At 48.8% G+C, this 25,733-nt stretch overlaps 1 protein-coding gene across 4 annotated transcripts; it reads left to right on the top strand.

The window, feature by feature from the left end:
- Window positions 1-958: 958 nt before the first annotated feature.
- Window positions 959-25,733, top strand: LOC149342626 (uncharacterized). Of its 4 annotated transcripts, none has more exons than XM_089545013.1 (8): window positions 959-1,038; window positions 1,205-1,334; window positions 4,848-5,112; window positions 11,732-11,912; window positions 15,373-15,418; window positions 18,516-18,747; window positions 20,597-20,763; window positions 25,311-25,733. In XM_089545013.1, the coding sequence occupies exons 3-8, from the start codon at window positions 4,906-4,908 to the stop codon at window positions 25,369-25,371; spliced, it is 894 nt and encodes a 297-aa protein (XP_089401139.1). In that variant the 5' UTR covers window positions 959-1,038; window positions 1,205-1,334; window positions 4,848-4,905; the 3' UTR covers window positions 25,372-25,733. The 4 variants fall into 4 exon arrangements, with proteins under 4 accessions (XP_089401139.1, XP_089401140.1, XP_089401142.1 ...); XM_089545014.1 differs by lacking the exon at window positions 959-1,038 and adding an exon at window positions 1,801-1,903 and having other exon boundaries at window positions 1,093-1,334; XM_089545016.1 differs by lacking the exons at window positions 959-1,038; window positions 4,848-5,112 and adding an exon at window positions 1,801-1,903 and having other exon boundaries at window positions 1,093-1,334.

Genomic DNA, 25,733 nt, shown 5'->3' with positions numbered 1-25,733 from the left:
GATATTTGCACACCCCTAATTTGTATACAGGCGACGAATCGCGGCTACGGCCGCTTATCTGTTTTTTCTGCCGGCGTCCGCTTCGGCGGACGCGGTTTTTGCTGCGACGCGCATCTTGTCTTGTCTTTCCTTTTTCTCTTTCCTCTGATCTTTTAACTCTCCTCTATCTGCACGTGGCAGGTGTGGTGGCTCGGTTGGAGCCAGTTGGCAGGCCCGTGCAATATCCTTTTCCCTTTTCATCATTCTCTCTCTCAGTCAGTCTCAAGCCCGCCACGTGCCAAGCGGTTCGGGGAAGCGGCGGTGGGTTTACCAGAAGGCTTTCGCCAAGCACACTTTAAAGTTTCCAGTCTTCATGTAATTTTTTTTAAGCATGAAATGCTTTTAGCTCCCGTTGTCGGCATTGTGGTGACGTCACGCCGAGACTGAGAGCCATCATCCGGGCACTGAAATCCACTCATCCGGGCACTGAATTCCACTCATCCGGGCTCTGAAACGAGAACATCCGGGCACCGTACGAAACTTAACGAGAGTCAACGAGACTATCTAAGCTCTCCTACGGGACCGGCATACAAGCGCCGGTTGCTCTCCAAACGAGTCACAAAAAATAACTTCTGCCAGTGTCTTCTCAATGTTTATCAAGAGATCAGTCGAGCTGTGCATTTGATAATGCACGGAATTATAATTTCCGATTTCTAATAACACGTGGAAAAAGCACATACATGCCACAATACACTTCGTTGTCATACGTGATCTGTTAGGGGCTTTGAGAGAAATCCGCTTAGAGAAAGAGGGGAGCTCAAGGGCGAGAATTTAGTCATTAATCAGTAATTAGTCACTAATTAGTAATTTGTCACTACTTCGTCATCAATTATGTGTGACGTAATCCAGTGGTGACGTCAACAGTGTCACATAGGCAAAGTGGTGCGGAAAACGCTTTCGCCTCTACGCACTTTAGACAGTTTCGAACGCGCTGCATATACCCTACACTCTTGTCAGGCCTGCGTCTCGTCGTGTCCGCGTACGCTTCGTGTTATGCCCGTAAACATTTCATGCTTACTCTACTCTCGGTTACGGGAAAGGCAGAGATTTTTTTTGCAAATTATGTGCAGTATAGATATGTGAGAGTGTGCGTGGGGAGATGATGATGATGATGATGTCCTCACGATTTATCTTCTTTTGACGTGCTGTCCTCCCTTCTCACTAGTTGATCCGTCGGCAGCGCTCGAGCAGCACGTTCTTCACGCGCCCAGGCTCCAAGTTCATCGCGCGTTTCTCTCGTGCACGGCAGCCGGCCTTTTCGAGCTCCAGCAGCTCTCCACGACGATCTACGCCAAGTAAGGAGGCATTTTACTCGCACCCTTATTACGCACTTCGCAGCGTTCGCGTTGGTGTGAGGCGTAGGCCACCGAGCTGTTCGAATTCATTCGAGGGTGACCTGTTGCAAGGTGTTGGATCCAGGTTTTTTTTGTTGCGATGGTTATTTTCCCGACGTAGTCACGGTGCAGGAAGTAGCAAGTACAGAACGCTTGCACATTGGGGTGTTATGACACCTTGTTGGATTTTAAAATACGTTCTCGTGGAGCACCTCAGCTCGGCTAAGCTGGGCCTTAAACGATCACCTTCAAATGAGTGCATTACGTGAGAACGTAAAGTTTGCTTGGAACTATGGAAGCCTTTCAGCAGCTGTAATTCTTGTAGTGGTCTCGAAAACGCTTCTGATCATTTTTGTTGTATTTAATGCATTAAGTCACAACACTAACGGCATGATGCTCAGCACTAAAGTGATTTCAATGCTTCCAGGTCAGTACTGGTTCATTGAAAGGCTGTCGCCAACGTTGAAACGACTGGCGTTCACATCAGTTGTCTTCTACCGGAGTCACCATCGCCTCCCACGTGCGTTGCAGTAGGTGTAGATGCTAACATCACCCGTTTTGTTTCTCGCACGTCTCAGTTTAATTTGCGAATTTCTTGTGCTCCCCGATCTTCGATTTTTATCTTATTTCTTTTAGATGTTAGTTTCATGCTCTGAACAGCTCTCTCACTGCGATGACCTCCTGCCAGATTCAAGGGGTGGATTTTCTAAACCTATTTCATAATGTCCCCGTAACATTCTTCCTTTAGATACATATCCAGCATATCCAGTCTATATTGCGCACCTTTAGTATGTATTTAGAGAGCACAAGTAGCTACCCCTAAGATAGGAAAGTGTTAGTGGTTAGAACGCTAGGCTCATGAGCCGAAAAAATTACCAAAACACTTTGGAAATTCTGAAGTGTGCTTGGCGAAAGCCTTGCGGTCAACCCACCACCGCTTCCCCGAACCGCTTTCCACGTGGCGGGCTTCCGGCATGTGCGGTTTTTATTGTCTTTGGTGACTGTGGTCTTCATTTCGATTGTACTGTTTTAGAGCGCAGCTTTTTGGCGCCTGTTTAGCGTCGCCGTCGCCGTTGTCCGTGCGGCGTTCATTGTGTTCATTGGCGTTCGCGTTGACGTTTTACACTCCTATCATTTTAAGGAAAGGAAGCGCTGATAACTGGCTCCCTGGCTCAATGGACGCCTGAATCGCGCTTTTGTGTTGTTACTCCGGCTGCAAAAGCCGTTGCCTAGCAACCGCCGCGGTGGACACGCGAACCGCACCGCCCAGGGAGGCGCTTTTGCTCCGGCCGTCCCATTCGCACGGAGAGAGCGTAATTTGAGAGAGCGGTGCGACCGCTCCTCTCGCCGCACGGTGGCGCGCTTACCCCATGCTCGCTTTCCCTGAGGCGGTCGTGCGTAGTCCGCGAAAACGCAGTAGTCGCAGGCCTGTGTGCGATGCGCGCTAGAAAATTACCGCACAGGAGCGCCGGCAAAGAACAAAGTAGCTTGCTGATATAATATCTTCCTAAATTCTGAAGCAGACTTAGGACCGAGATGAAGCAGATCGTCATAAGAGCGTTTTTTATTTGTGCAGTTGTATATGGCACCAAACATGAATTACTTTACATTTGAGCACAGCAGTCTATATTAATTTTGCTATCCCTGTAAACGTTAGTTTAGAGCTTTAAATTATATAGAGAGATTAGAGTTCTGTCGGTTTTCATGTGTATCAATGGTATTTGATGTGAACTTTAATGCATCCAATAACCGTTTGCTTTCGGCGCTTGTAGATATCATTCAATTCCTTTTTCCCTGTCGAATGTTGAGCAGGGCCTTGCACAACAGCCTGCAATGCATAAGGTTTTTTTTGGCGCATATAGACTGAACCGAGGAGCATTTACATTTTTTTTCTCGCGCGCTGCAAGCAAAAAGGAGGACAAATAAAATTATTTGGAAATACATAGGATACGCAATGCTTTATTTACGCAGATTAAACCAGATCTATGTTTCTCGCATAGTGTTCATTCTAAACACGCAGCACTTTCCTGTGGAGCGGCTTGATGGCGAGCTTTTTTTTTTGCGGTATATGCTGCCCTGTCTGTGACAGTAGCTCCTACGTTAGGTAAGAGTGGCCTCACGAAATTATCGAACACCACAGATACTGTGCTTGCGGCGTGGTCCTCCCTTGCTTTGCAAACAAAAAGGGAGCACTGCCGGATACTCGGAAGTAATAGCTGCAGCCAGCTGCTGCTGCACGTTGCTTATTTTTATATGCGGCGGGGAAATATCAATAGCCTTCTGGTAGCCACCAGAACACTGACGAACTCTGATTTTGGGTAGGTTAATCCCCCCCTTGACTGTAGGCTAATGAGTAAGCAACGGACTAGACCAATCCGACTGGTTGAGGGCAGGCCAGGAGCTGCACCTTCTACGTTCTTCAACAGCTCTCACCACGAAATGCTGGCATTTGTGATGCCTGATGGCGGCCGCTGCAGTGAAATAGAAAATGCCCATATAAGTATCCCGACCATGATCCCGACCTAGACATTCTGCAATGTATTGCAAAATTTTCAAATCCTGGCATTGTTGCCACTCAGTTATTATAGCCTTAACATAAAGCAAAGTGGTCGCTTTTTGGTTGCACTTCATGGGTGGAGTAGGTGAACGAGTGGGAACTCACGAGGCATCGCTTTCAAGGATGCGAAGAAAAAACTCAGCGCGATGGCATGCAATTTAGACGACATGTCGCGACGTGAAAGCATGTATTGCCCCCATCAACTCTTAAATTACCACAAAAGCTGCATGCTGAAGACATTCGCAACTGTTTAACAATGTACCTCAACTTCTTTGTCACTTCAGGAAAGAGTCATAAAAAAACTGCCTGCGTATTCCTAGTCATTCAGCGTAGAAGCGCGCCAACAAAGCTGGTGCATCGGCTGAAAGTGCAGGCAGTGCCGGCCGGGCGAGCGCCGCTCGATGCTTAGGCTAAGACCGCCACCTCGCGGCGTTTTAGGGAACTAGCAGCATTACACTCTTCTGCTGGGCGAGGCGCCGAATGGGACGGCCGGAGCAACGGCGCGCCGCTGGAGCAGATCGCGGCGGCCACGGAGGGAGGCAGTTGGAGTGAAAGAAGAAAGACAGAGGGAGCCGCGAGCATCGACCGACGCAGCGAGCATGGACGGACGCGCGTTCTTACCCGACCGCGGCGACCGTGTTTCGATGGATGCGAAACGCGAACGGCACCCGTGTGCTGTGCGATGTCAGCGCACGGTAAAGATCCCCAGGTGGTCGAAATAATTCCAGAGCCCTCCAATGCAGCACCTCTTTCTATCTTCTTTGACTCCCACCTTCCTCCCTCCCTTTACGGGTACAATTACTCCGCCATTTCCTGTTCTCAAAAACCTATTTTCAATATAAGCGCGTTCTCTCCGCTTACTAGACTTTCATTCTACCACCAAGCTCTTCTGCTAAGAAATGTGTTTATTTTTGCAGCCGCACTGAAGCATAATCTTAGGCGATCATTTGGGCGCCGCCAGTCAGCACGGGAGCCATGCGAGAGCTGATGCTACCTCCGGTTATCATGTCTGACGCCGCCAAGGAGGACTGCGACAAAAATCGGCGACCAGACTACGCGGACACTAGCGAGTTGAAAAATGCCCCGGCCACGTTGGCCACCACCCAGGCTCCACGCAGTCTCCGTCACGCCTCGTTGCTCTTTCCCTGCTCACAGTCCAGCGCTCCTGAAGCCACTACGCAGGTATGCGACAACACGCACCACCTTACGGTTATTGCACTAAAATAGAGTAAAAATTTCTGCGACGCTACTCTGCGGCTCTTTCAAGGCTTCCTCCACGCCAAGGGTGTTTAAGATGTACTGGATCAAAGCTGGCTTGAGATCCTCGGGTAGTCATAGGAAGGCACTTCACTGTCATTACCAGGAATTCATGGTTATTTGGTTAACATCAGGAGCTAATCGGCTGTTGTGTTTCTACCCCCCCCCCCCTTTAACTCTCTTTGTGTGTTCCCGTCACACCTGTGTCCACTGTACTTCGGACCACGTGGGCCCGATCATGCAGCTACCGTGAACATTCATCGAGGCCTGCTGTTGTAACCGTAATTCGGACCACGTGGGCCCGATCAAGCCGCTATCGTGAACATTCATCGAGGCCTGCTGTTGTAGCCGTACTTCAGACCACGTGGCCCGATCAAACAGCTACCGTGAACAATCACCAGGGTCGACAGCCCCGCGACGACCATGGGAAGTGGGATGTTTGGAATGCCCCTCCGAGCCTCAGCGGATTAGTGTAGCAAGAATGTCGAGGGCCATTGTCAGCAGAAACCCCAGCGACCACAGCGGAGATGACCACTATAGCGGCGACGAAGGCAGGCGAGGCCCAGGAGCTTTTGTCCGAGCAACCACCGTGAATGCGGAGGCGACTTGGCGGCGCCGGTCACGCTGGCGGATAATTGAAGAATTCTGTGCCCCCGACTCGCGTTCTGGGAAATCGGCGGGGAGGCAAGTTCATTCCCCTGCTGGAAGACTTCGGGAGGTTCCTTTCCCGCTGGGCTGGTTGAGTCAGCATTCTCCCCCTCTCATCGACCCAGCTGCGAGAGAGTGAAAAAAAACCCGCACCTGCCCAGCCGTGGGCGGTAACAAGAACGTCCCCTTCGGTCCATCGGATTGGACAGTGCTCGTCGACCATTATTCCCCAGCCAGGGATCTGGGGAAACCGAACGATATTTAACTCGGCCGTGAGTGTGGCCGAGAGAAGCCTGCTAGCTCCAGTCGACGACGGTTGACGAAGACGTTGCCCTTCCACTGAGAGCCATTCTCAGTCCCGCTCTATGTAAATAATGTAAATATGTGAATACAGTTTTTTCCTTCTCTTCCCCTACTCCCCGTCTCCGGCCCACGTTTCCTTCCTCCTTCGGCAATGCGGCGGTGATCCTGGATCCGATGCCTGGTGGGACACGCTTCTAGCATCGACAAATATATCAACTGGTGGCAGCGGTGGGATCTTCCACGCTTGGTCCTGGCTTCAGCAGTGGTGAGCGCTTGACTTTCTTTAAGAATCTGCCAGGCTTGATAACTCTGGAAATTTATCACTTCCTGTAGATTGTTTTTTCTGCACGTGCTCGCTTAAGCATTTCACGTAGCAGCTTATTTTATGAAAGTCCTCGTTCGGAAGTTGCCATGGATTTGAGCAAGCTAAAGAAGCCAGAGTTGATGTTGCTGTGTGAAAAGCTGGGTATTGAGGCCAGGAAGAGTCACAGAAAGCCGCAGCTGATTGAGGCTATTAAGGAATGTGGTGCTAAGGAGGGTGACAAAATTTGGGAGACCTGGGAAGTCATTCAGGAAGGAATCAGGAACGCTAAGGAGGAGGCCGACAGTGTTGAAAAGGAACGCAAGGAGAAGGCCGTCAGGGTGGAAAAAGAACGCAAGGAGAAGGCCGACAGGGTTGAAAAAGAATGGCAGGAGCAATGCCGTAAGAGACGCGCTGAGCTCGAGGAACTACGTAAACGAGAGCAGCAGGAGCTCATACGTACGACTCAATTTCTCAGACGGAAAAGGGCCCGAGATCGGTTGAGGACTTTTCAGAGAGGCGAGAGCTTCAGAACGTTCCTCGCGAATTTTGAACAGGTATGTGCGGAAGAGGAGCTAGATCAGGGCGAATGGTCAATGATGTTGCTGGCTATCCTCCCTTGTGATGTCGCTGCCGTATTAGCGCGACTGTCCGATGAGGATGCCCGCAACTACGACAAAGCCAAAAGTGCCCTCTTCCGATACTTCGGAATTCGTGTACAGACCGTATCTAAAAGCCGAAGTGATAGCAGCGGGCAGCGCTCCCATCAGTGCGTCAGTGACCAGCCAAAGAGCCTCGCTTGGTCAGCTACGCACAATTTAACTGCTCAGAAGAACAGTGGCAGTCGGGAAGTTGAAGCGATAATCTGCAGCACAGAGCGTCGTTGTCAGTCACCTGACAGCGACTGTGGCGCTCCAAGCCAGAGCGCAGCGTTTGCTGAAAAGCGGGATGCCGCAGAGATTGTCCTTGCAACCCAGATAGGCGTAGGCGCAGCGCAAAAAGGTAGTCCTCCAGAAAGCAGTCGCGCGCTGAACGCGACAGATGAAAGTTCTACTGTAAGCGAGGAATGCGCCTCATCGCTGCTTGGAAACAAAGATCAGTTCAGCGATAAGGGAACGACAGCCGCTCGCGACCGAACACCCGAAAACGAGTTATGCGTCAATGAAAACTGCGTGTCTTTGCCAATTGCCTGCGTCGCGATCGAGAGCCCGCTCGGGGTGCGTCTGACCGAGGCAGCCATCTCCCAAAACCTGCCTAAGCAGCATCCCTCGATTTTCCCTAATCGCTTGGATATGCTGCCCCAAGAAAAAGGCCTTTGTTTTGGAGATAACGCTGCGAAGGTCCTTACCATTTCGAAGGCTCGTGAGGTCGCGGCGCCAGCAGAGCACGTGGTTGAAAAGGGCAAACCTGAACCTGTAAGCCCGAAGCCTATAAATTCTCACAGTGGTGAGCCAGAGCCGGCTCTAGTAAAGACTGGCGATGAAACGGACGCCGGCGACTTAAACTGTGACGGCTCCGCGTTACCTAAGGGCGAGCCAGCCCAGGACTTACTCACTTCTAGCACAGGGCTAAAGAGCACCGATAGTAGTGCAAGCTATAGTGAGTCTTCCGAATCAGGCGCAAGTGATGAGCTGGGACTAGGTGAGGAATTGAATACCAATTTAGTGTTGCCCCACTCAGATGGCTTTCTCGAACTCCTTCGTGTGGACAGGGAAACGTTCGCCGCTGAGCAAGAGAAAGACCAAACCGTACAAAACTTGAGTCACCAAAGTGGCATAGGTGTGTCACGGAAGAACATACCTTTCCAGCTCCGTTCTGGCCTGCTGTACCGCCAGTATAAGGATAGGAAAGGTATCCAACACGACCAACTTACTGCCCGCGTCGCGAACGAGAGCCCGCTCGAGCTGCGTCTGACCAAGGCAGCCGTCTCCCAAAACCTGCCTATGCAGTATCCCTCGATTTTATCAAATCGCTTGGATATGCTGCCCAAAGAAAAAGGCCTTTGTTTTGGAGATAATGCTGCGCAGGTCCTTACCAGTTCGAAGGCTCCAGAATTCGCAGCGCCAGCAGAGCACGCGGGTGAAGAGGGCAAACGTGGCCCTGTAAGCCTTATAAACTCTGACGGTAGTGAGCCAGAGCAGGCTGGATTACAAACTAATGATGAGGCGAACGCCAGCGACTTTGCCTGTGACGGTTTCGCGATTCCTAGTGACGCGCCCCGCAAACCAACAGCGAGGGTTTCCACGGAGCGGCAGCGTATAGAGGTGGCCAAACGGGAAGAGTTAATCAAGGGGAAAGTGCGCCTCATGTTGACTGCTGCACAGAAAACCGGACAACCGGTTACCCGCCCCAATTTGGCACCTCAGCGCTCAAGAGTTCGCACGCGCCGCTTGAAGGGAACACAAGCCATGAGAACGCAACGCGCGAACCCAATCCGAGAGAGACGGATACGCTGGCACGGCATTCGCACTCGTTCGTTCCCTTCTCGCATTCTGCTTTCTGAGCGTCAGCTAAACTTCAGAACCGCGAGACTTGGACGAAGAACAGTGCAGGGTCCCAAGCGGAAGTTCCTAGCCTTGTGTAATTTTGCACCTGCTAGAGTAGCTATCGGACCGCGGCCGCGCAGGGGGCGGCTGAAGAATAGGAAGCAGTAAATTCCTCTGATCGCAACGCCGTTTGCAGACGGATTCGAGGAATAATCCCGTCTTTTGTTTCTTTTTGTTCATTTAACTCTCTGTACAGAAATGCAAGCTAGAATTCCTAGCATTATGCAATGTCTCATCTGCTAAAGCAGCTGTCGGACCGCGGCCGCGCAGGGGGCGGATATGACGCATAATCTCATATTGAGTTTAATGCTTGTTTTTTGTCTTTTGTTCTTTACACTCTCCTATGCGAAATGGGAGCGAAATTTCGGAGCTTGGCATTGCGGGACTCGGTTCACATGCGTTGCAGAAACGTACGAGATAATGGCAACGCTGATGGCCTCAGCCGAAGCTTTCCCGTGTAATGCCCTTTCCTGACTCCCCAGACGTTATTCCGCTATGCAAATTTGTATTTTGTTTTTTTTTGCTTTAGCGGGAATCATTTTTGTCTGTTTTGTATGTGTGTTCAGCAGCTCCACCTTCCCTTTGTGCTCTCACGGGCGATGGCTTTCTGTGACATAAACCGTGCTACGGCACCCCCTCAAAATTTTAGGAAATTTTTCCCTTTTGGCTAAACAAGCTCTGTGTGTTCTGGTTTGGTCAAACATGTCAACTTTCGGAGGAGGACGTAAATTTCACGCTACAGCTCATTTTCTCTAAACAGACTTTGTCGACCGAAAACAGCTTGGCAGTTCTTGAAGTCGGTTTGGCGCTTTCTGCTTGTTGGGCTGTGTACCTTGCTGGTTGAGACCGTTACAGCTGTCAACGAAGCAAGAAGAACCTTTGGGCCCAGCTGTGACCAAAAGTCGAACGGACACAACTCCAGGTCTCTGCGCGCAGCAGCGTTGGCTGCAGCCACTACGAGACCTCTTCGGGCGGCGGACGTGCTGTTGTGTTTCTACCCCCCCCCCCCCCCTTTAACTCTCTTTGTGTGTTCCCGTCACACCTGTGTCCACTGTACTTCGGACCACGTGGGCCCGATCATGCAGCTACCGTGAACATTCATCGAGGCCTGCTGTTGTAACCGTAATTCGGACCACGTGGGCCCGATCAAGCCGCTATCGTGAACATTCATCGAGGCCTGCTGTTGTAGCCGTACTTCAGACCACGTGGCCCGATCAAACAGCTACCGTGAACAATCACCAGGGTCGACAGCCCCGCGACGACCATGGGAAGTGGGATGTTTGGAATGCCCCTCCGAGCCTCAGCGGATTAGTGTAGCAAGAATGTCGAGGGCCATTGTCAGCAGAAACCCCAGCGACCACAGCGGAGATGACCACTATAGCGGCGACGAAGGCAGGCGAGGCCCAGGAGCTTTTGTCCGAGCAACCACCGTGAATGCGGAGGCGACTTGGCGGCGCCGGTCACGCTGGCGGATAATTGAAGAATTCTGTGCCCCCGACTCGCGTTCTGGGAAATCGGCGGGGAGGCAAGTTCATTCCCCTGCTGGAAGACTTCGGGAGGTTCCTTTCCCGCTGGGCTGGTTGAGTCAGCATTCTCCCCCTCTCATCGACCCAGCTGCGAGAGAGTGAAAAAAAACCCGCACCTGCCCAGCCGTGGGCGGTAACAAGAACGTCCCCTTCGGTCCATCGGATTGGACAGTGCTCGTCGACCATTATTCCCCAGCCAGGGATCTGGGGAAACCGAACGATATTTAACTCGGCCGTGAGTGTGGCCGAGAGAAGCCTGCTAGCTCCAGTCGACGACGGTTGACGAAGACGTTGCCCTTCCACTGAGAGCCATTCTCAGTCCCGCTCTATGTAAATAATGTAAATATGTGAATACAGTTTTTTCCTTCTCTTCCCCTACTCCCCGTCTCCGGCCCACGTTTCCTTCCTCCTTCGGCAATGTGGCGGTGATCCTGGATCCGATGCCTGGTGGGACACGCTTCTAGCATCGACAAATATATCACGGCTCATTTGGTGGCTTCAGGTGTCTATTGTCAGCTCACGTGATCACACATGATGGGTGTGTATGACGTGAATGACCAAGCATGACACATCATGCGTGGCCATGACAAGCATGTCATGTCATGTGGCGTCATGAAAACAAAAGTGACGTCACCAAACCGTAAGTTACGACAAACGCCTCGACAGATTCGTTGTGGTGCCACAACCCAGGCTGGACATTGTCTAGGCATCGGTTAATTTTTTTGTTACGAAGTGTAATAGTGACGCGTCGCTCTAGCGTTCAGTTAATTACGTGACTTGTGCGGACGATGTCTCGATGAAAGCAGGCATTGAATGCTGCCTCAGTGCAGTCGAGCTAAAATAGACTTAACAGTCCACCGCAATACAATAAATATGAAGGAGCTTGAAAGCATCCCCATAATGTTTTATTTATTCTGAAAAGCGGTTGTCCAAATGGCGCACTTCATTTTCACTTTTATTATACACGTGTGCATGTTTCGCGTTTTTTTTTTGATTACACAGGCTCCACAAACAAAATATTTATGTCTATGAAAATGGGAGCAAAAAGATAACAGGAAAGTAGTAGGAGAAGTTTATTGGTGGTTGACATTACTTAATGCAGTCGCTGTTTTTTGCCACCTTCTGGAAGGTTCTCATTCGGGAGGGCCGCTTTCAGGACAGCCTGCATTTAAAATGCCTAAAGTATGCCGATGTTTAAGGATGTGTTTTCTAATCCTCAGCCGGAGCAAGCACCGATGAACCGGCATTGCCGAGGAGTAACATCAGAGCAGAGGCTTCGGGGTACCAATGACCGGATCCCTCCCGAGACGTCGTCCGCGCAGCTGGTGGCTAATGCCGCACGCAGGCCACCGACCCATCCGTGGCCAGCCGCCATAGATCCAACCAGTCCAGCGAATATTGGTGAGCCAATCAGTGAGCAACAAAGAGCACAACCTGATGTTGCAAACAATGGCGAGAACACGTGACGTCGTCAGAAGTAGCCCCGCTCATGTGAACAGGGCAAGTATTTAGCGCCAGCAAAAATAATCCTGACCTTGCGAGTCCGCGCATCCTAAAGCAAACTAGTGAGACAACAGGAATGCAGTTATCTTGCAGTTATGGTGGTGTACCATCCATCACCTTCTAATCACAGTGCGAAATGGAGAAACCATCGCAAGGAGGCTCGCGTACATCGGATCCTACCCACTGTTAGTCGTTGAGAGCATGGGCATGACGGACTGCAGCCATATGACGTCAAAAGCAGCCATCATAAACCGCGTTTCCAGCACATCAGCCTTCGCTTTTTTTCAACCCTTTCCTCCCTTTCTGTTCCCTGTCAAAAGTTGCGTGGGCAGGCTTTAGCAAGGTGATTTAGCAAGGCGTTGGAAGGCTTTAGCTTTAACGAGAACGCCGTAGTGGCACGAGGGTGCCACTACGACACCGCACGAGAATTTCGGTTGCTCCTACGCATAGCCATTGTCAATTGGCGACAAGCATTACTGACTTTAATTGGTACCCTTAATTAAGTAGAACATGTTGCCCGCACTGCAGAGTACTCTGCGGTGCGACGCGCTCACTGAAGGCTCGCAAAGCGAACTTCTAAGTGGTCAAAGAGCAGCGCGCCTGGTTCTTTACCCAAGGGGCAAGAGTATTGAGTCCCGGCTTGCCATTTTTATTTGCAGCGCAGTTGTTGTTCTTTATTGTTGTGCACTACGTAATGGCGGTGTAAGGACATTCCGACCCTGAAGGTCACTGAGGAATTGTATAGTAACGTCGTCAGTGTTGTACTTTGAGATCGTTGTGGGCTTTTTGAATTACCCCGCTAGGTAATGCGGTTGCAGTGTGAAACGGCCATCGCCAAATGAGAATATAGTTCTCAGATTGTAATAAAAATAAAGGGCGGGGAGAGTACAGTCGTTAGATATACATACATTAAGACATATCTTTGTACACTTTGTGCCCCTTAGGTGCGTTAGCGGCGTTATCAGAAAGCCATGAAACTTGTAGATTCTCGGAGCTCTCAAGATATTCGATGTATTTATAACTATTCAATCGAAAGCTTCACCACAGTACTTTGCGCTTCGATTGTCATGTGACTAGTTTTCACCTTCCAGAGCTTGAGCTCCGAAAGCGAAGGGGCAAACTGACCCTCTGGGACAGGGGACTCCATAGTGGCGCTTTAAACTACGAAACCAATGGAGCGGGAGCTTGAAATGCAAATGAGAGGCGCATAACTGCCCTATTGGAAAAGTGGACACCTCAGTCGTGCTTTAGGCTGTGTGACGGTCGTTACAGATGTGCGCTGCATGCGTTGGCATTGACAACGTTGTGCCACATAAGAGGCACTGAAGACCGCCGCGGTGGCTCAGTGGTAAGGCGCTCGTCTACCGAGCCGGAGTACCCGGGTTCGAACCCGACCGCGGTAGCCTCGTTTCGATCGAGGCGAAACGCAAGAGGCGCCCGCGTGCTGTGCGATGTCAGTGCCCGTTAAAGATCCCCAGGTGGTCGAAATTATTCCGGAGACCTCCACTGCGGCACCTCTTTCTCTTTCTTCTTTCAAACCCACCTTCCTCCCTTCCCTTAAGGCGCGGTTCAGGTGTCCGCCGAGATATGCGAGACAGATACTGCGCCGTTTCCTTTCCTCAAAAACCAATTTACCACTTTTACCATAGGCCGTCGGCGTTCATTGTATTGATTGGCGTAGGCGTTGGCATTGACAGCGTTTTACACTGCGATGAGTTTTAGGAAATGAAGTGCGCATAACTGATTCCCTAGGTCAGTGGACGCCTGAATCGCACTAGTAGACACGTGGGGTGATCAGAGACGTAGGCTGCATGCGTTAGCGCGGAAACGTTGTGGCAGACATGCGGCACTTGTAATAGGCCGCAGCGTTCATTGGGCGCGCAAACTCTCGCGACCAACCATTAACTACCACCTGCCAGGTTAGGTGTGCTGCATATCCAGTGTCCCGAACGCACTCAAGGTTACAGACGCCAAGCCGCTTATAGTTGTTGCCCGATAAGCCATTGCTTTCGCTCTTTAACCAGGTTCAGCAGTAGTTGAACCGCAGCTGATTTTTGTTTAAGCATCTGCGCCCGTACAAAGATTATCGATTTTAATAAATGCTTAAGATGTTCATAACTGCGCTGCCTTCGTTTTTAGGGAAGAATGAAGTGTTTTCTGCTAATGGACTTCATCTAAACTAAATCCATCTTTCGTACTTTATTCTGAGCGTTATTAAACTTCGTTAAAGCTCCTTTAATCCTGTTTTAAGCACATTTGTGGCTATCCCTGGTGGTGGAGGAGGTGGTGAAACTTTGTTTCCAGCGGGTATAGAGGAGCGACCCGAAGTCGCCCCCCGCTTAAACGGCGGCCGCTATCCCTTGGGCAGCGGCGGCGTCTTCAGCCAGCTGGAAGAGCTTGATCTGTGTCCCCGGGTCGGGGCTGAGCAATAGAACCTCCCAATGGTCAGAGTCGGTAATGAATAATGAATTGACTCGCGGGTAGGGACTGCGGGCAGTTCCAGATCATATGATTGAAATCGCCTTTGCTATCACAATTTTTGCATTTGTCGGAGTAGAATCCTTCCCAATCGAAGCTAGACAATTGGGGATTTGGATAGGTGTTAGTTCGAAGTTTACGCCAGGCTTTGGCCTGCTGCTTGGAGAGTGTTTTATCTGCTGGGGGGAATCTTAGTCTTGCAAGCCTGCAGTGCTGCAGGATTTCTTAGTAACAAAAAAAACCTGTCCTTGCCGGAGTATAGGGCGGGTGGGCTTCACGACCCAGCTCGGCGGGACAGTTCTCGAGCTGGGTTATGAGCCGCCTCATTACCAGCAAGGGAGGCATGAGCAGGCGTCCAGCTTAGCAGAATTTAGCAGAATTTAGCAGAATCCGTGCTGCTTGTGGGCAGATTCTTCTAAACGTGTAGTTACGTATCGCCAAGTTTGAGTCACTGAGAATGGTTCCTGCCGAGCATCCCGCAATGGCTAGAGCAATGGCTGTTTCTTCTCCAATGTGTGTGTGCTGAGTGGGTATAGTGCGCCCAGTTATGACTGTATCACGTTCCGTGGCGACCACAGCTACCATCTTGTCAGCCGAAGAATCTGCTGCATCTACATATTGCAACTTTTTTACAATTTCCTGGTGCGAAAGATATTACTGCTTTGTACTGTTCTTCCAGGAAGTTAAAATCCTTATAATATGCCATGTAATGTAAGGTAGAACTACAGCACCATGGTTACAAAAACTGCAGTAAACAGAGACACCACCGGAAATTAGTCCTACTGTGTCCTCTGCTTAGCATGCTACCTTCATTCGACGTTACGCTATTCACTTTTCCAATGTCTAACGCACTTACTTTTATGTTTATTTTTACCTGCAGATAAGACCACGAAAGTTGTAGAGATCATCTTAAAGGATCAAAGCTGGTGAGTGGCGATGACGCCTCCTGATATTTGTATTCTTAATGTTCTCCGCTTCAATTGCATAATTTCCAGCCCTCAGTACCATACCGCCAGTGGCTGTTCTGCGAAAATGCTTCAAGCGTGTTGTTTTCAGTTAAAAGAGACTGATGTGTGTGCCGTTACCAGTTTTGTCGGCAGAAAAACCTGCCGAAATTAAAAATACTTGGTAAGAAGATATTTGATGAAAAAACAAATGAGGCCAGTTCCACGTCAGTCGCGCACGAGTAGTCTGACCTAACATAATCGTTTCTTGATTCGTGATCTCGCTTGGAAACCTTGTTAAAAAAACCTTCCCCAAAGGCTGCGTCATTGTAATAGCCCCTATAAGTTGGCTTCATTAATTATGAGAGAGCATTTAACTTAACCAGAACCACAGGAGTCGTGCAGGAATTGCACAGCCAGGGAGTAGAAAAGGTATGCTCAAAAATAGCGGAAACTGTCGACACTCGATGCACAGCCACCATAGTCCTCGATACGTAAAGTTCTCAATAAGGACAGAAGCCAGGCTTGGAGACGTGATCTGTTTAATGCCGTGTGTTTACCGAAGGTATTAATAGACTGCCTCCGAAACCCAAAGAACTCAGAATTAGAGTTAATAAAGAATACTTTAGTAATCATCTATTCATAGATGAAATGATTGCGAAGAAATTCAATATACAAATTTAAAGGCATGAACGAAGACAAAAATACTCATACAAAACGGTGAATGTAACAATTATTATGCAAGACGCTAGAATAAAGTTCAGCAGTCTTGGAAGAGAACAGCAGTTTACGATCGGCAGTGACACTTCAAAAGTCGAAAGGGATCTCACTGCACGTAAGATCTGGACCATGGGAGTGAAATGACTAAGAATAAGAATAGAATTGAGTGCATTTTTCCGGCTGCCAGTATTTTTCGCGAGAAAAGTGCATAGTAGCTGTATGTTGCCCGTACTGAGGTATGGGCAAAAACGTTGAGGCTAACGAAAATGGTTCAGCTTAAATTAATTACAACGAGGTGAGCTATGGAAAGCAAAATGATGCATGTAATGCTAACAGGCCAGGACACATCATACTCGCTCAGGCAAACATGCAGCCTAACGAATGACATCCTAGTCGAATTCAAGAAGAAACGGGCTTAAGCAAGGCATGTAAATGAAAGGAAAGAAGATAGATGGTACCAGGGGGTAACGCGCTTGAATCGAAGAGAAGGCAAGCGTAGTAAACGATGGCAGAATGGCTTTACGCACAACTATATATGCCATCGGTCCAATGTTATTAGTACTACATCTCACTCTTATGGGGCAAACAGCCTATAAACATGTTCCGCGAGGCAGCTGATAGGCAGTGGCATTTAGCAGTCATCGCAAAGAGCTTGTATGTCCGATCTACCTTATTCAACATCGTAGCAACACATCGGGATTTGGTTTCGCTCTTAATACTGCGAGTTGATGGATAGCAATAAGCGTTGCTATCATCACGCGCTCATTACAGTTCATTAAAATGTAAAAACAGAAACTTCTCTTATTGTCTATTTTTAAAATATAGCTATCCCTTAGCTTATCCCTTCCTTACATTAAGCCCCAATAGTGTAATGAAATAAAAAGAAATATATTTCTTGTCCTTCTCCCTTTGGAGAGCACTTTTGGCGGCGAGGTGCTATAAGGGTTGGATTTGAGATAAAAAGTGTTATCTGTGCTCTCGAGCACGCGAATCGAGCTGAAGCTTGCGTTATGTCTTATTCTGAAGTGAGTCGTACCCTATAGAGAATTCATTCGACGGGCCTACTTCTTGTCTCGGTCTTATCGCTTTACCGTTTTTATGAAGGTGTTACCCCGCGAAATGAACCCCACCCTCTACCTCCAGAAATTCTGGCAGATTTTTGGGAGAAAAAGTGAGTTCCTTAACCCAGTAAATAAGGCAGTTAAAGGTGCACTAAACATAAACCTGAAAGCGACTTTTTTCCGCCCGAACTCCATCTACACTCTCCGAGCAATCTTAAAAAGTTCGGAATAGTGTCATGTGCGGCCGATTTCCCTACGAAATCGAATAAACGACCCGGCTCTCGCCCTTTTTTTTTAACTCTTCTTCGCAAAGGGGAGGAGTCAGCCAACACGAGTTCCTTTCAGCCAGTCCAGTGGCAGCTTCGCTTTTGCTTTTATTTAGCTTTTTATGTTTCCGTCAATAAATAGTTTGTCGCAGGCCAAGTAGCTGCAAATCAAGCCTGTGGAAAAAAAAATACGCGTGGACATTTTGCTTTCGATGATCGCTTTTCGAAGCTCAGTTAAAAAAATAAAAAGTCGGGAGCCGGGAAGTCGGGAGTAGGGAAATTCGCTGCACAGGACAATAATTAGAAGTTCCTTAGAATGCTCAGAGCGTCCTGATCGAGTTCCCGCGGTAAAAATACGAGTTCAGAATCCTCTTCAGTGAAACTTTAAGCTATAGATACCTGTCCTACTTTTGAGGATGGTGAGCGCACGAACAGGTCAAGTTTTGCAACGACACACACAATCAATGTTGAAGGCCCGTTTTCGAAGGTGCTTAAAGCAAGGAAAAACGCTTTTTCTCGGGTGATTGATATTTGGAGCGAAAATCACTATAATGAAGTCAGGTGGTCCTCTTCCTTCACTACGCCGTCCCTCACAACCTGAGCCGCTTTGGGAAGCTAAACCCCCATAAATCATAGACCTTTTCCAGAGACCGTTACGTCACGAGAAGCTTCAAGCAGGGAGAAAAATGCGGCGACGAGGAGGAAACACAAACGACCAGTCTACGCGTTGAAGTACTGGCTGTTTTCGTTTACTTGTATAGACTGAGCAACCTACATATTTACACGCATGACAAATGTATGGCTCCATTGACCTAAAAAAGTAGTCAAGAGTTAGCACTAACACATCCGTTTGATAAGTTCTGCTCGAATTTTTTTCGCCCAGCTTTAGAGTCCACGATAAATGGGCCAGACCCCACCAAGGTACCGACAACAGGCGTGGGGTTAGCTAGCTGTCAGGCGAGCGCTGTCATTCCCAGCCTCTCAGCGGGGCTTCCTCTGTATATATACGCTATCCATTGGTACCGTCCGCAGGGACTGGTGCCGCCAAATGTACTGCCTGGACCCCGGAGAAGAGCAGCCGAGGTCGTCACTCGGTGCCCGCAGACGCCGTGTCCACCAGGTGATGGCTCACGTGTGGGGCGAACCGGCCGAAACTCTGCACGGCACAACACGTGCTCGGACAGCCACCCCCTCGGCCGGTGCATTCCTTAGCGTGCAGTGTTCGGTGCGCTCCTCATCCCACTCCAGCTCATGGCAGCCTCAGGTATGAGAGCAATGATCCTGAGATGACGGCAGTCAGATGGACGCACTGCCACTAAAGACACAAGCATAGTGATTGCGCTAATTAGAAACTCCCTGTTTTGAGGCGTTCGGGCGAAAAAACAGGGTGCATGAGCACGAGATACGCCGTCGATCAGATGTTTGATTTTCTTATCATCGCTTAAACCACACCTGTTGCGATCACGCTTTGATGTTGGTTTCGATATCGTTAAAATATACGTCATAAATCAGCAGTCTACATACATCCCCGGCTGTATACCTGAGCGGGCAGATGTATCGCAAGCCGGTACAGGTTATTTGTCTTCCCTTCAGCAATGAATTAAAGCAATTGGGTTATGGAGACTTAACGTGCAATAAGATTGGAAAGACATTCCATTGTTCGAACCCGCACCAAACAGCCTTTCACGTGTGGCACACAGCTAAGCCGCACAAACGCCTTGGTTAAGAGAGCCCAGAGGGCAATAGCTAGCAGCTATTTTTAAATGATATTGTGCTTTCCTCAGCAGTAATTTTGGAATATATTCCTATTGACCACCAGTCCAATACTGCTGCACCCTATACAAACAGTAAATGAACTTAGGCCAAACATAGAGCAACTCTGTGTTACATAATGACATTTCATACAGCAGGATATCGAAGGGGGTCATATATATCAACTGTCACGCTTCCCGCCCTCCTTGTGCTGGCAATTCCCTTTTCTAATTTCGCACGATAACGCACCCTTGAATTGAGTCGGACAGGGACAGATAAAGAGCCCATTCGCTTTTGAGAGAGTCCCGCGGGCGTACATCCGGCTGTCGCTTGCGACCAAGCAGCGGCTCGACTTCACCAACTTCGAAAACTCCACGCGTCGCTTTCCCGAATTAGTCTCCTTCATAACGGGAGTCGTCGATCTTGACTGTTAAAAAGCAACAAGAATCCTTGTGTGAAACAAGCTTTCGTTAACTTCCGCGGGGCTGCTGACTTAAAAGTTTGTGACTGAGGATCTCGAAGCCGTAAAATCGAGAAGCGTGCGTCACGCCTGCGGCTGTAGCTTTTTGACCGTTGCGACCAATTGAAACAGTCACTTTAAGATCATATTGGTCGCACCGCCTCTGGGACTCGCAAGTGTGAATAGGCCTTAATAAACCATGTTGTGAACCAAGGAAACCATGGAGCAGATTTTTGGTTCGTGATGTAGAGTGGAATTGAGTTGGCTATTTATGCTGTTAAAAGATAAGACAAATTTGCGAAAAAAGCCATCACACCTCCAGAAAATTGCCATCAAACGATATTGAACTCAATACACGGAGGTTTAAGTTAACACCCATGTCTCATTCCTGGCTCTTTCTTACTTTTGAGTAGTTGCCTCGTTTTTCGCACATTGCAGCTGAAGGGAGTCAACAACTATCCTGAAATCCGACGATGGAGTTGAGAATATCATATCACTGACTAGTTACCTAAAAAAGGCGAGATGAAAAATCCGCTGAATCGACTTCAGAATTGCACGATAAATAAATTAAGTTTTTTTGTGTGTATTGATCTTACCAAGTGAATTACGGTGACGGCTACCTTTTATAGCTATCGGCATGTAATATCTTATAATCACACAGACTACATCAGTCTTGTAACTCTCAGGACCCGTGGACCTGTTACTTTCACATTGGAGCAACGGTGTCGTTAACGCAGGCGCAGGCAGCTGGCGTCACTGGGACGTGAATTACGGTGACGGCTACCTTTTATAGCTATCGGCATGTAATATCTTATAATCACACAGACTACATCAGTCTTGTAACTCTCAGGACCCGTGGACCTGTTACTTTCACATTGGAGCAACGGTGTCGTTAACGCAGGCGCAGGCAGCTGGCGTCACTGGGACGGCCGTCGAGCACACCCCCAAACATCCTGTGGGCAAGGAGGAGTGGACTAGCGTCAGCACCGAGCTGCGCTGCACTTCTGAGTGCACCGAGCCCCGCTGGGAGGAAATGGACGTACAGCGCAAGGCTGATTGGTGCGGCCGGTGAGTGAGCACCTGCACGTGATTTGCGAATAAGAGAAATTCAAACAAATCAGGCGAACTTTTTATGAAGAGCACGAGAAATTCCATGCGAGCCTCGACTGCCCCGGATGCGCACCTATATCTGTGCGCATTAATTTGGTCGCTGTATAATTAAAGTGAACATGTAGCTCCGTATAATTAAACTCAAGCTGAGCACGTAGAAAGTGAATAGAAGGAAGGAAGGCAAAAATATTTATTGAAAGGAAAGAAGCTTGTTGAGGCAAAGCAGGTCGAGTTTTCAGTCCAAGACCAAGGTGTGTCTGGCCAATGCAGTGGGGATGGAGTGGACAGAAAACCACGAACATATTAGTTGATGTAGAAGAAGCACAAGGTGGGGCTCTGACGCTTTCAACGAAATGCCATCGCGACTTTTAAGTGAGAAATTAAGTTCACTCTCGTTGAGACTTCCTCAAGTGTTTCTCGTTTTGATGTTCGCATGCATCTATGCATCCTTCTTAATAAGGGAGTAATTACTCATTGCCGTCCACCCGAGCGCAGCCGTATGGCTACAAGGGAAGTTTCTCAGAAACTTCGTAGTAAAAGAAAAATTCGTCCTGGTCCGGGGTTCGAACCCGGGACCACCGCTTCACTGGAGCAGTCGCTACGAAGTTTCTGAGAAAGCGGTAGATGGTTGGTTGGTTTATGGGGTTTAACGTCCCAAAGCGACTAAGGCTATGAGAGACGCCGTAGTGGAGGGCTCCGGAAATTTCGACCACCTGGGGTTCTTTAACGTGCACTGACATCGCACAGTACACAGGCCTCGAATTTCTCCTCCAAAGAAATTCAACCGCCGCGGCCGGGATCGAACCCGCGTCTTTCGGGCCAGCAGCCGAGCACCATAGCCACTGAGCCACCGCGGCGGCAGAAAGCGGTAGAGCTTTCCCTTGTAGCCATACGGCTGCGCTCGGGTGGATGTTAATGAGTAATTACTCCCTTATTACAAATCTATACTCCACCTTGGGGGATTCCCCTAAACATTTGACCATGCATCCTTCTTTCTAGAGTAGCCCTACATACAGACAGGATTTCCCGTCTTTGCATTGCCTTGAGTTTACAGAACTGCGATATGCAAGGGATTTAAACTGTCCCCTTCCTTTAATGACATGCCGCGGGTATTGCATTTCGTAGTTTCGAGAATTTGAGCAATGCAGAAGGTGAGTGGGTGCAGGTAACCTAGCACAGGAGCAGGAAAAATAAGGTGTGACATAGCAAGTGTTTCAAGTGAAAAGCATATGCTCAATGCCTGCGGACGACAACCAGGTCAGTTTTAGGGTGGCGGTATCCTCATTTATATAGTCTGTGCGGGGTGAGGAGTACATCGGCTTGGATTATACGGAAAACTAGGTAGTGTTTTGTGGTGAGATGGGGACATGGCAGAGAGAGCAAGATCCCTTCTTCTCGCATGAGTTCAACTTCTTCGTTTACCTGTTGCTGGTAGAACTGGCGTCGCTCTCCGACATCGGCTTGCCGGGGATTGAGGGCACCCCGCCAATAAAGCACGGGCAAGTTCATGAACCAGCTCACTTTCATCAATCCCCTCGCGGCCAAGTATCCAGCGAAGGGGGATGTAACTTGATACTGTCCAGTGATTCCTTCGAAGTCCAGTACAGTTCTAGGTCTATCCACATCTTTAGGATTGTGCATATTGCAAGCGAAGGAGGTCGTCCTTTTTGATCTCTATCTATTCTCTAACCGTACTTGTGGTGAATCACTATACAGGGCGATGAAAATTAGCAGGTATCTTATAAAGGTGCTAAGAGATACATGAAATTCTTTGTTCCACACAAAAAATTCACCCAGGGAGACACGAAGTCAGATGATAATTGTCACCATGAGGCACCTAAATGACTAAAAGCAGTCAGCCAGCTGTTTAGTGACTCCATTAAGGTGGGTTGTTTATCATGAAAATTTAAAGGCAGTCGCATTCCTGCACATTTCCATTTAGTAGAATTCTAGCTCCCGTGTTTTCTGAGATACAGGCTTCTAAACCTTTAGATGCGCCACGTGATTTCGCATCCATGTAAGCCTGTTACAAAGGCCCGAACACCTCTCGGCGTGGCGCGGCGTATCGCCTGACAGCTGCGCACAGAACCGGTGAAGCAGATACCTGTTTCCCCTCCACCTTGGGCTATCGAAATGGAAGAAACGCGCAACTCTTCAGCTTCATCCACCAGAGAGGAGTTTCGCGTCTATTGCTAACCCTTTGCAAGGGTAATTACGCGCAGTCACTAGAATTTTCGGTGAATACCTGGGAACTCGCGTGCTCTCGAAGACTTATCAAATGGAGAAGTCTATAAACGCGACCGCGTCTTTGTTTCCAATACTGGCATTCATGCTAGCTGCAGTGTGGAAAAAATTCGATAATCTACTGTAGTTAATTATGTGCCTGATGACTGCAAGTGTTATCTCACTTTGCGCCTCACTGGTTGCGCAATATACGTGCAATGGTCGATCTCGCGTTCCACATTGACCCTAGTTTTTAGATTTCTGTAAAGCTTACTTTTCATCGGCTTCCATAAGAGCAATAAAGTGCAGAGCTGCACGGTTCGTGAGCGAGGTTTTCTTTATGACTTGCAATGATGGCGTGTGTATTCATTGTAAGTGGCTGGATCGCTGAAGGGACCAGCTCTACAGGTCTCGGGACTCGGTGCCATTTCGGTATATCGCAAAAGACGCCCTTTCTCCGTTGGAGCATGCAATGTCTGTATATGGTTTGATGAGCCCGGAGTGCTATTTGTGGTGCATGGCTTGCGCTGCGCGTGGCGCCTAGCGTCATGGATTTCAGGGTTTATCTCCTTGGAGGTATTCTTTTACTTGATGTTGGGTGTAAGTGGGGGCCTAGTTTCAATTTGTTGCAGTTAGACTCGTGCGGTGTGCGTTTCTCTTGGAATATAGAGACCCTGCGCAATGCGCGATTGACGACCTACCTGCTTCTCTGTGCCGCGACTCTGTGAAATAGACACAAGTGATGGAGTCCTTCTGACCGCGTCTGCTTGCTGCTAATGTGAATCAGCAATGCTCAGTCAAATTCGTGTTCGGAACTGGCATTTCTCGTTGCAAAAGGAGTGAAAAATTCAGGGGGCACTTTGACTGTCTAAAGTGGGTAGAGGCTGAAACGTTTTCCGCACCACCTTCGCTGTTTCTGTGGCACTGGTGGCGTCACATGTAATTGAGTACTAATTACTAAGTGCTGACAAATCACTAATTAATTGTTAATTACTGATTAATGCCTGAATACTAATTAACTGCTAATTAATGAGGCTTGAGGTTCGCCTTTAGGAGTGGAACGCGACAGCGCGTTGTAGTGCTGCCAGGGAGTCCACGGAACGCCACCACCCGTTCGGCGCGATGCCTTGCCCTTTGAACGCAACGCTTTTTGAGGAAAGGAAATGGCGCAGTAATTCTCTGTCATCTCGGTGGACACCTGAACCGCACCGTAGAGGAAGGGAGGAAGTGGGAGTGAAAGAAGATAGATAAAGAGGAGCCGTAATGAAGAAAATGAAAATTGTATTCGAGGAAAGGAAATTACGGAGTAACTGTGTCACAAAATTCAGGGGGGGCACTTTTTTGACCTAAAGTGTGGTCACTGATGTGTAGTTAAGATGTTAAGCTTCGCCCCTAAGAGTGGAACGCGACAGCGTCTTGCAACGCTGCCAAGGAGTCCATAGAACGCCATCGCCCATTCGGTTCTACGCCTCGCTCGTCGGTAAATTGGTTTTTGAGGAAAGGAAATGTATCTGTCTCTCATTTGTCGGTGGACACCTAAACGTCGCCAGAAGGGAATGGAGGAGGATGAGAGTGAGTGAAGACACCGTATTCACTAGACTCGCCTTTGTTCATTCCAAACCATCGAGCTGGCATGGCGGAGTGGATAGATGCTCGTCTCTCACGCCGAAGACCGGGGTTCGATTCCTGAGCTCGACCAAATTCTTAATCGGTTTTATTTATTTATATGACCTGACTAGTAAACTAATTAGGCTAATTGGTTAATTAAGCAATTAACTAAGCTCAGTCCCACTTACTTGGAGCATCACTATACGATCCCTTCAATTGGTTGCATGGTTACTAGCCAAAGTACAATTGGCCCCGTTTGAAATTCACGCACTGTGACGTCACGACCGTTTCCACCAATTGAAAAGCGTGACATTTTCTGTCGACAACTGCTGCTTACAACGATGAGATATTAAAGGCTTCCGCCTTAAAACTTCGCAGTCATTTTCCTTTTCCGTTAGGGCCGAGATTCTTTAGTGGCTCTTACAACGTAGATCCTTCTGTGCGTTCAGATTTTTTGTGGCTGACGCCAGCGACAGCGCTTCAAAAGATAAGCTTAGTTACGACAAACGATTAAACCAAGTGCTACAACTGCACTAGGAATTAAGGTTGCGGAACATAGACTCTGTTCATGGAGCTTTTCTTTACTCTCGCTTAATCAGTTTTGGTGATTGTTTTAAGTGCATTCCTATAAATCGTACTCGTGGTAACACGCTCACTCTGCCCGTGCTACGCAGGTGTGGCTGCATCTGGACCAGCGCTGCTCTCACGTCGGATTCGGGAGCGCAGCTCCAATAAGCGGCCGCTTCGGGGTGCGGGCTGCTGTGTTTCGATACGAGACGACGATGAGCTGGTCCCACCCCCAGAAGCAGCCTCGCCCACCCCCCTGCCGGACTATGGAAGGCGCTCGTAGGACAGCGACAGTTCAAGACGAGCGCCTTCTTACTATAATTTTCCTCGCGTTGATCTCCTGGCCGACGAGCACTGTGCTGCTCTGGCTGGAGTGGACTGCATCCGCAGTCTCTCAACTGCAGGTCGAAATACCTGCGGTTGCATTGGATATTATTATAATTAGCAAACTACGAAGAATTCAAAGTTATTAACTATACGAATATTTATAAAGAACGTATAAAAAATCATGGCTGTACTGAAAACCTGAA

This window comes from Amblyomma mixtum, chromosome 5 (genome assembly GCF_055824585.1).
Source record: "Amblyomma mixtum isolate Tamu chromosome 5, ASM5582458v1, whole genome shotgun sequence".
Lineage (NCBI taxonomy): Eukaryota > Metazoa > Arthropoda > Arachnida > Ixodida > Ixodidae > Amblyomma > Amblyomma mixtum.
This window is presented reverse-complemented; position numbering and strand designations above follow the sequence as displayed.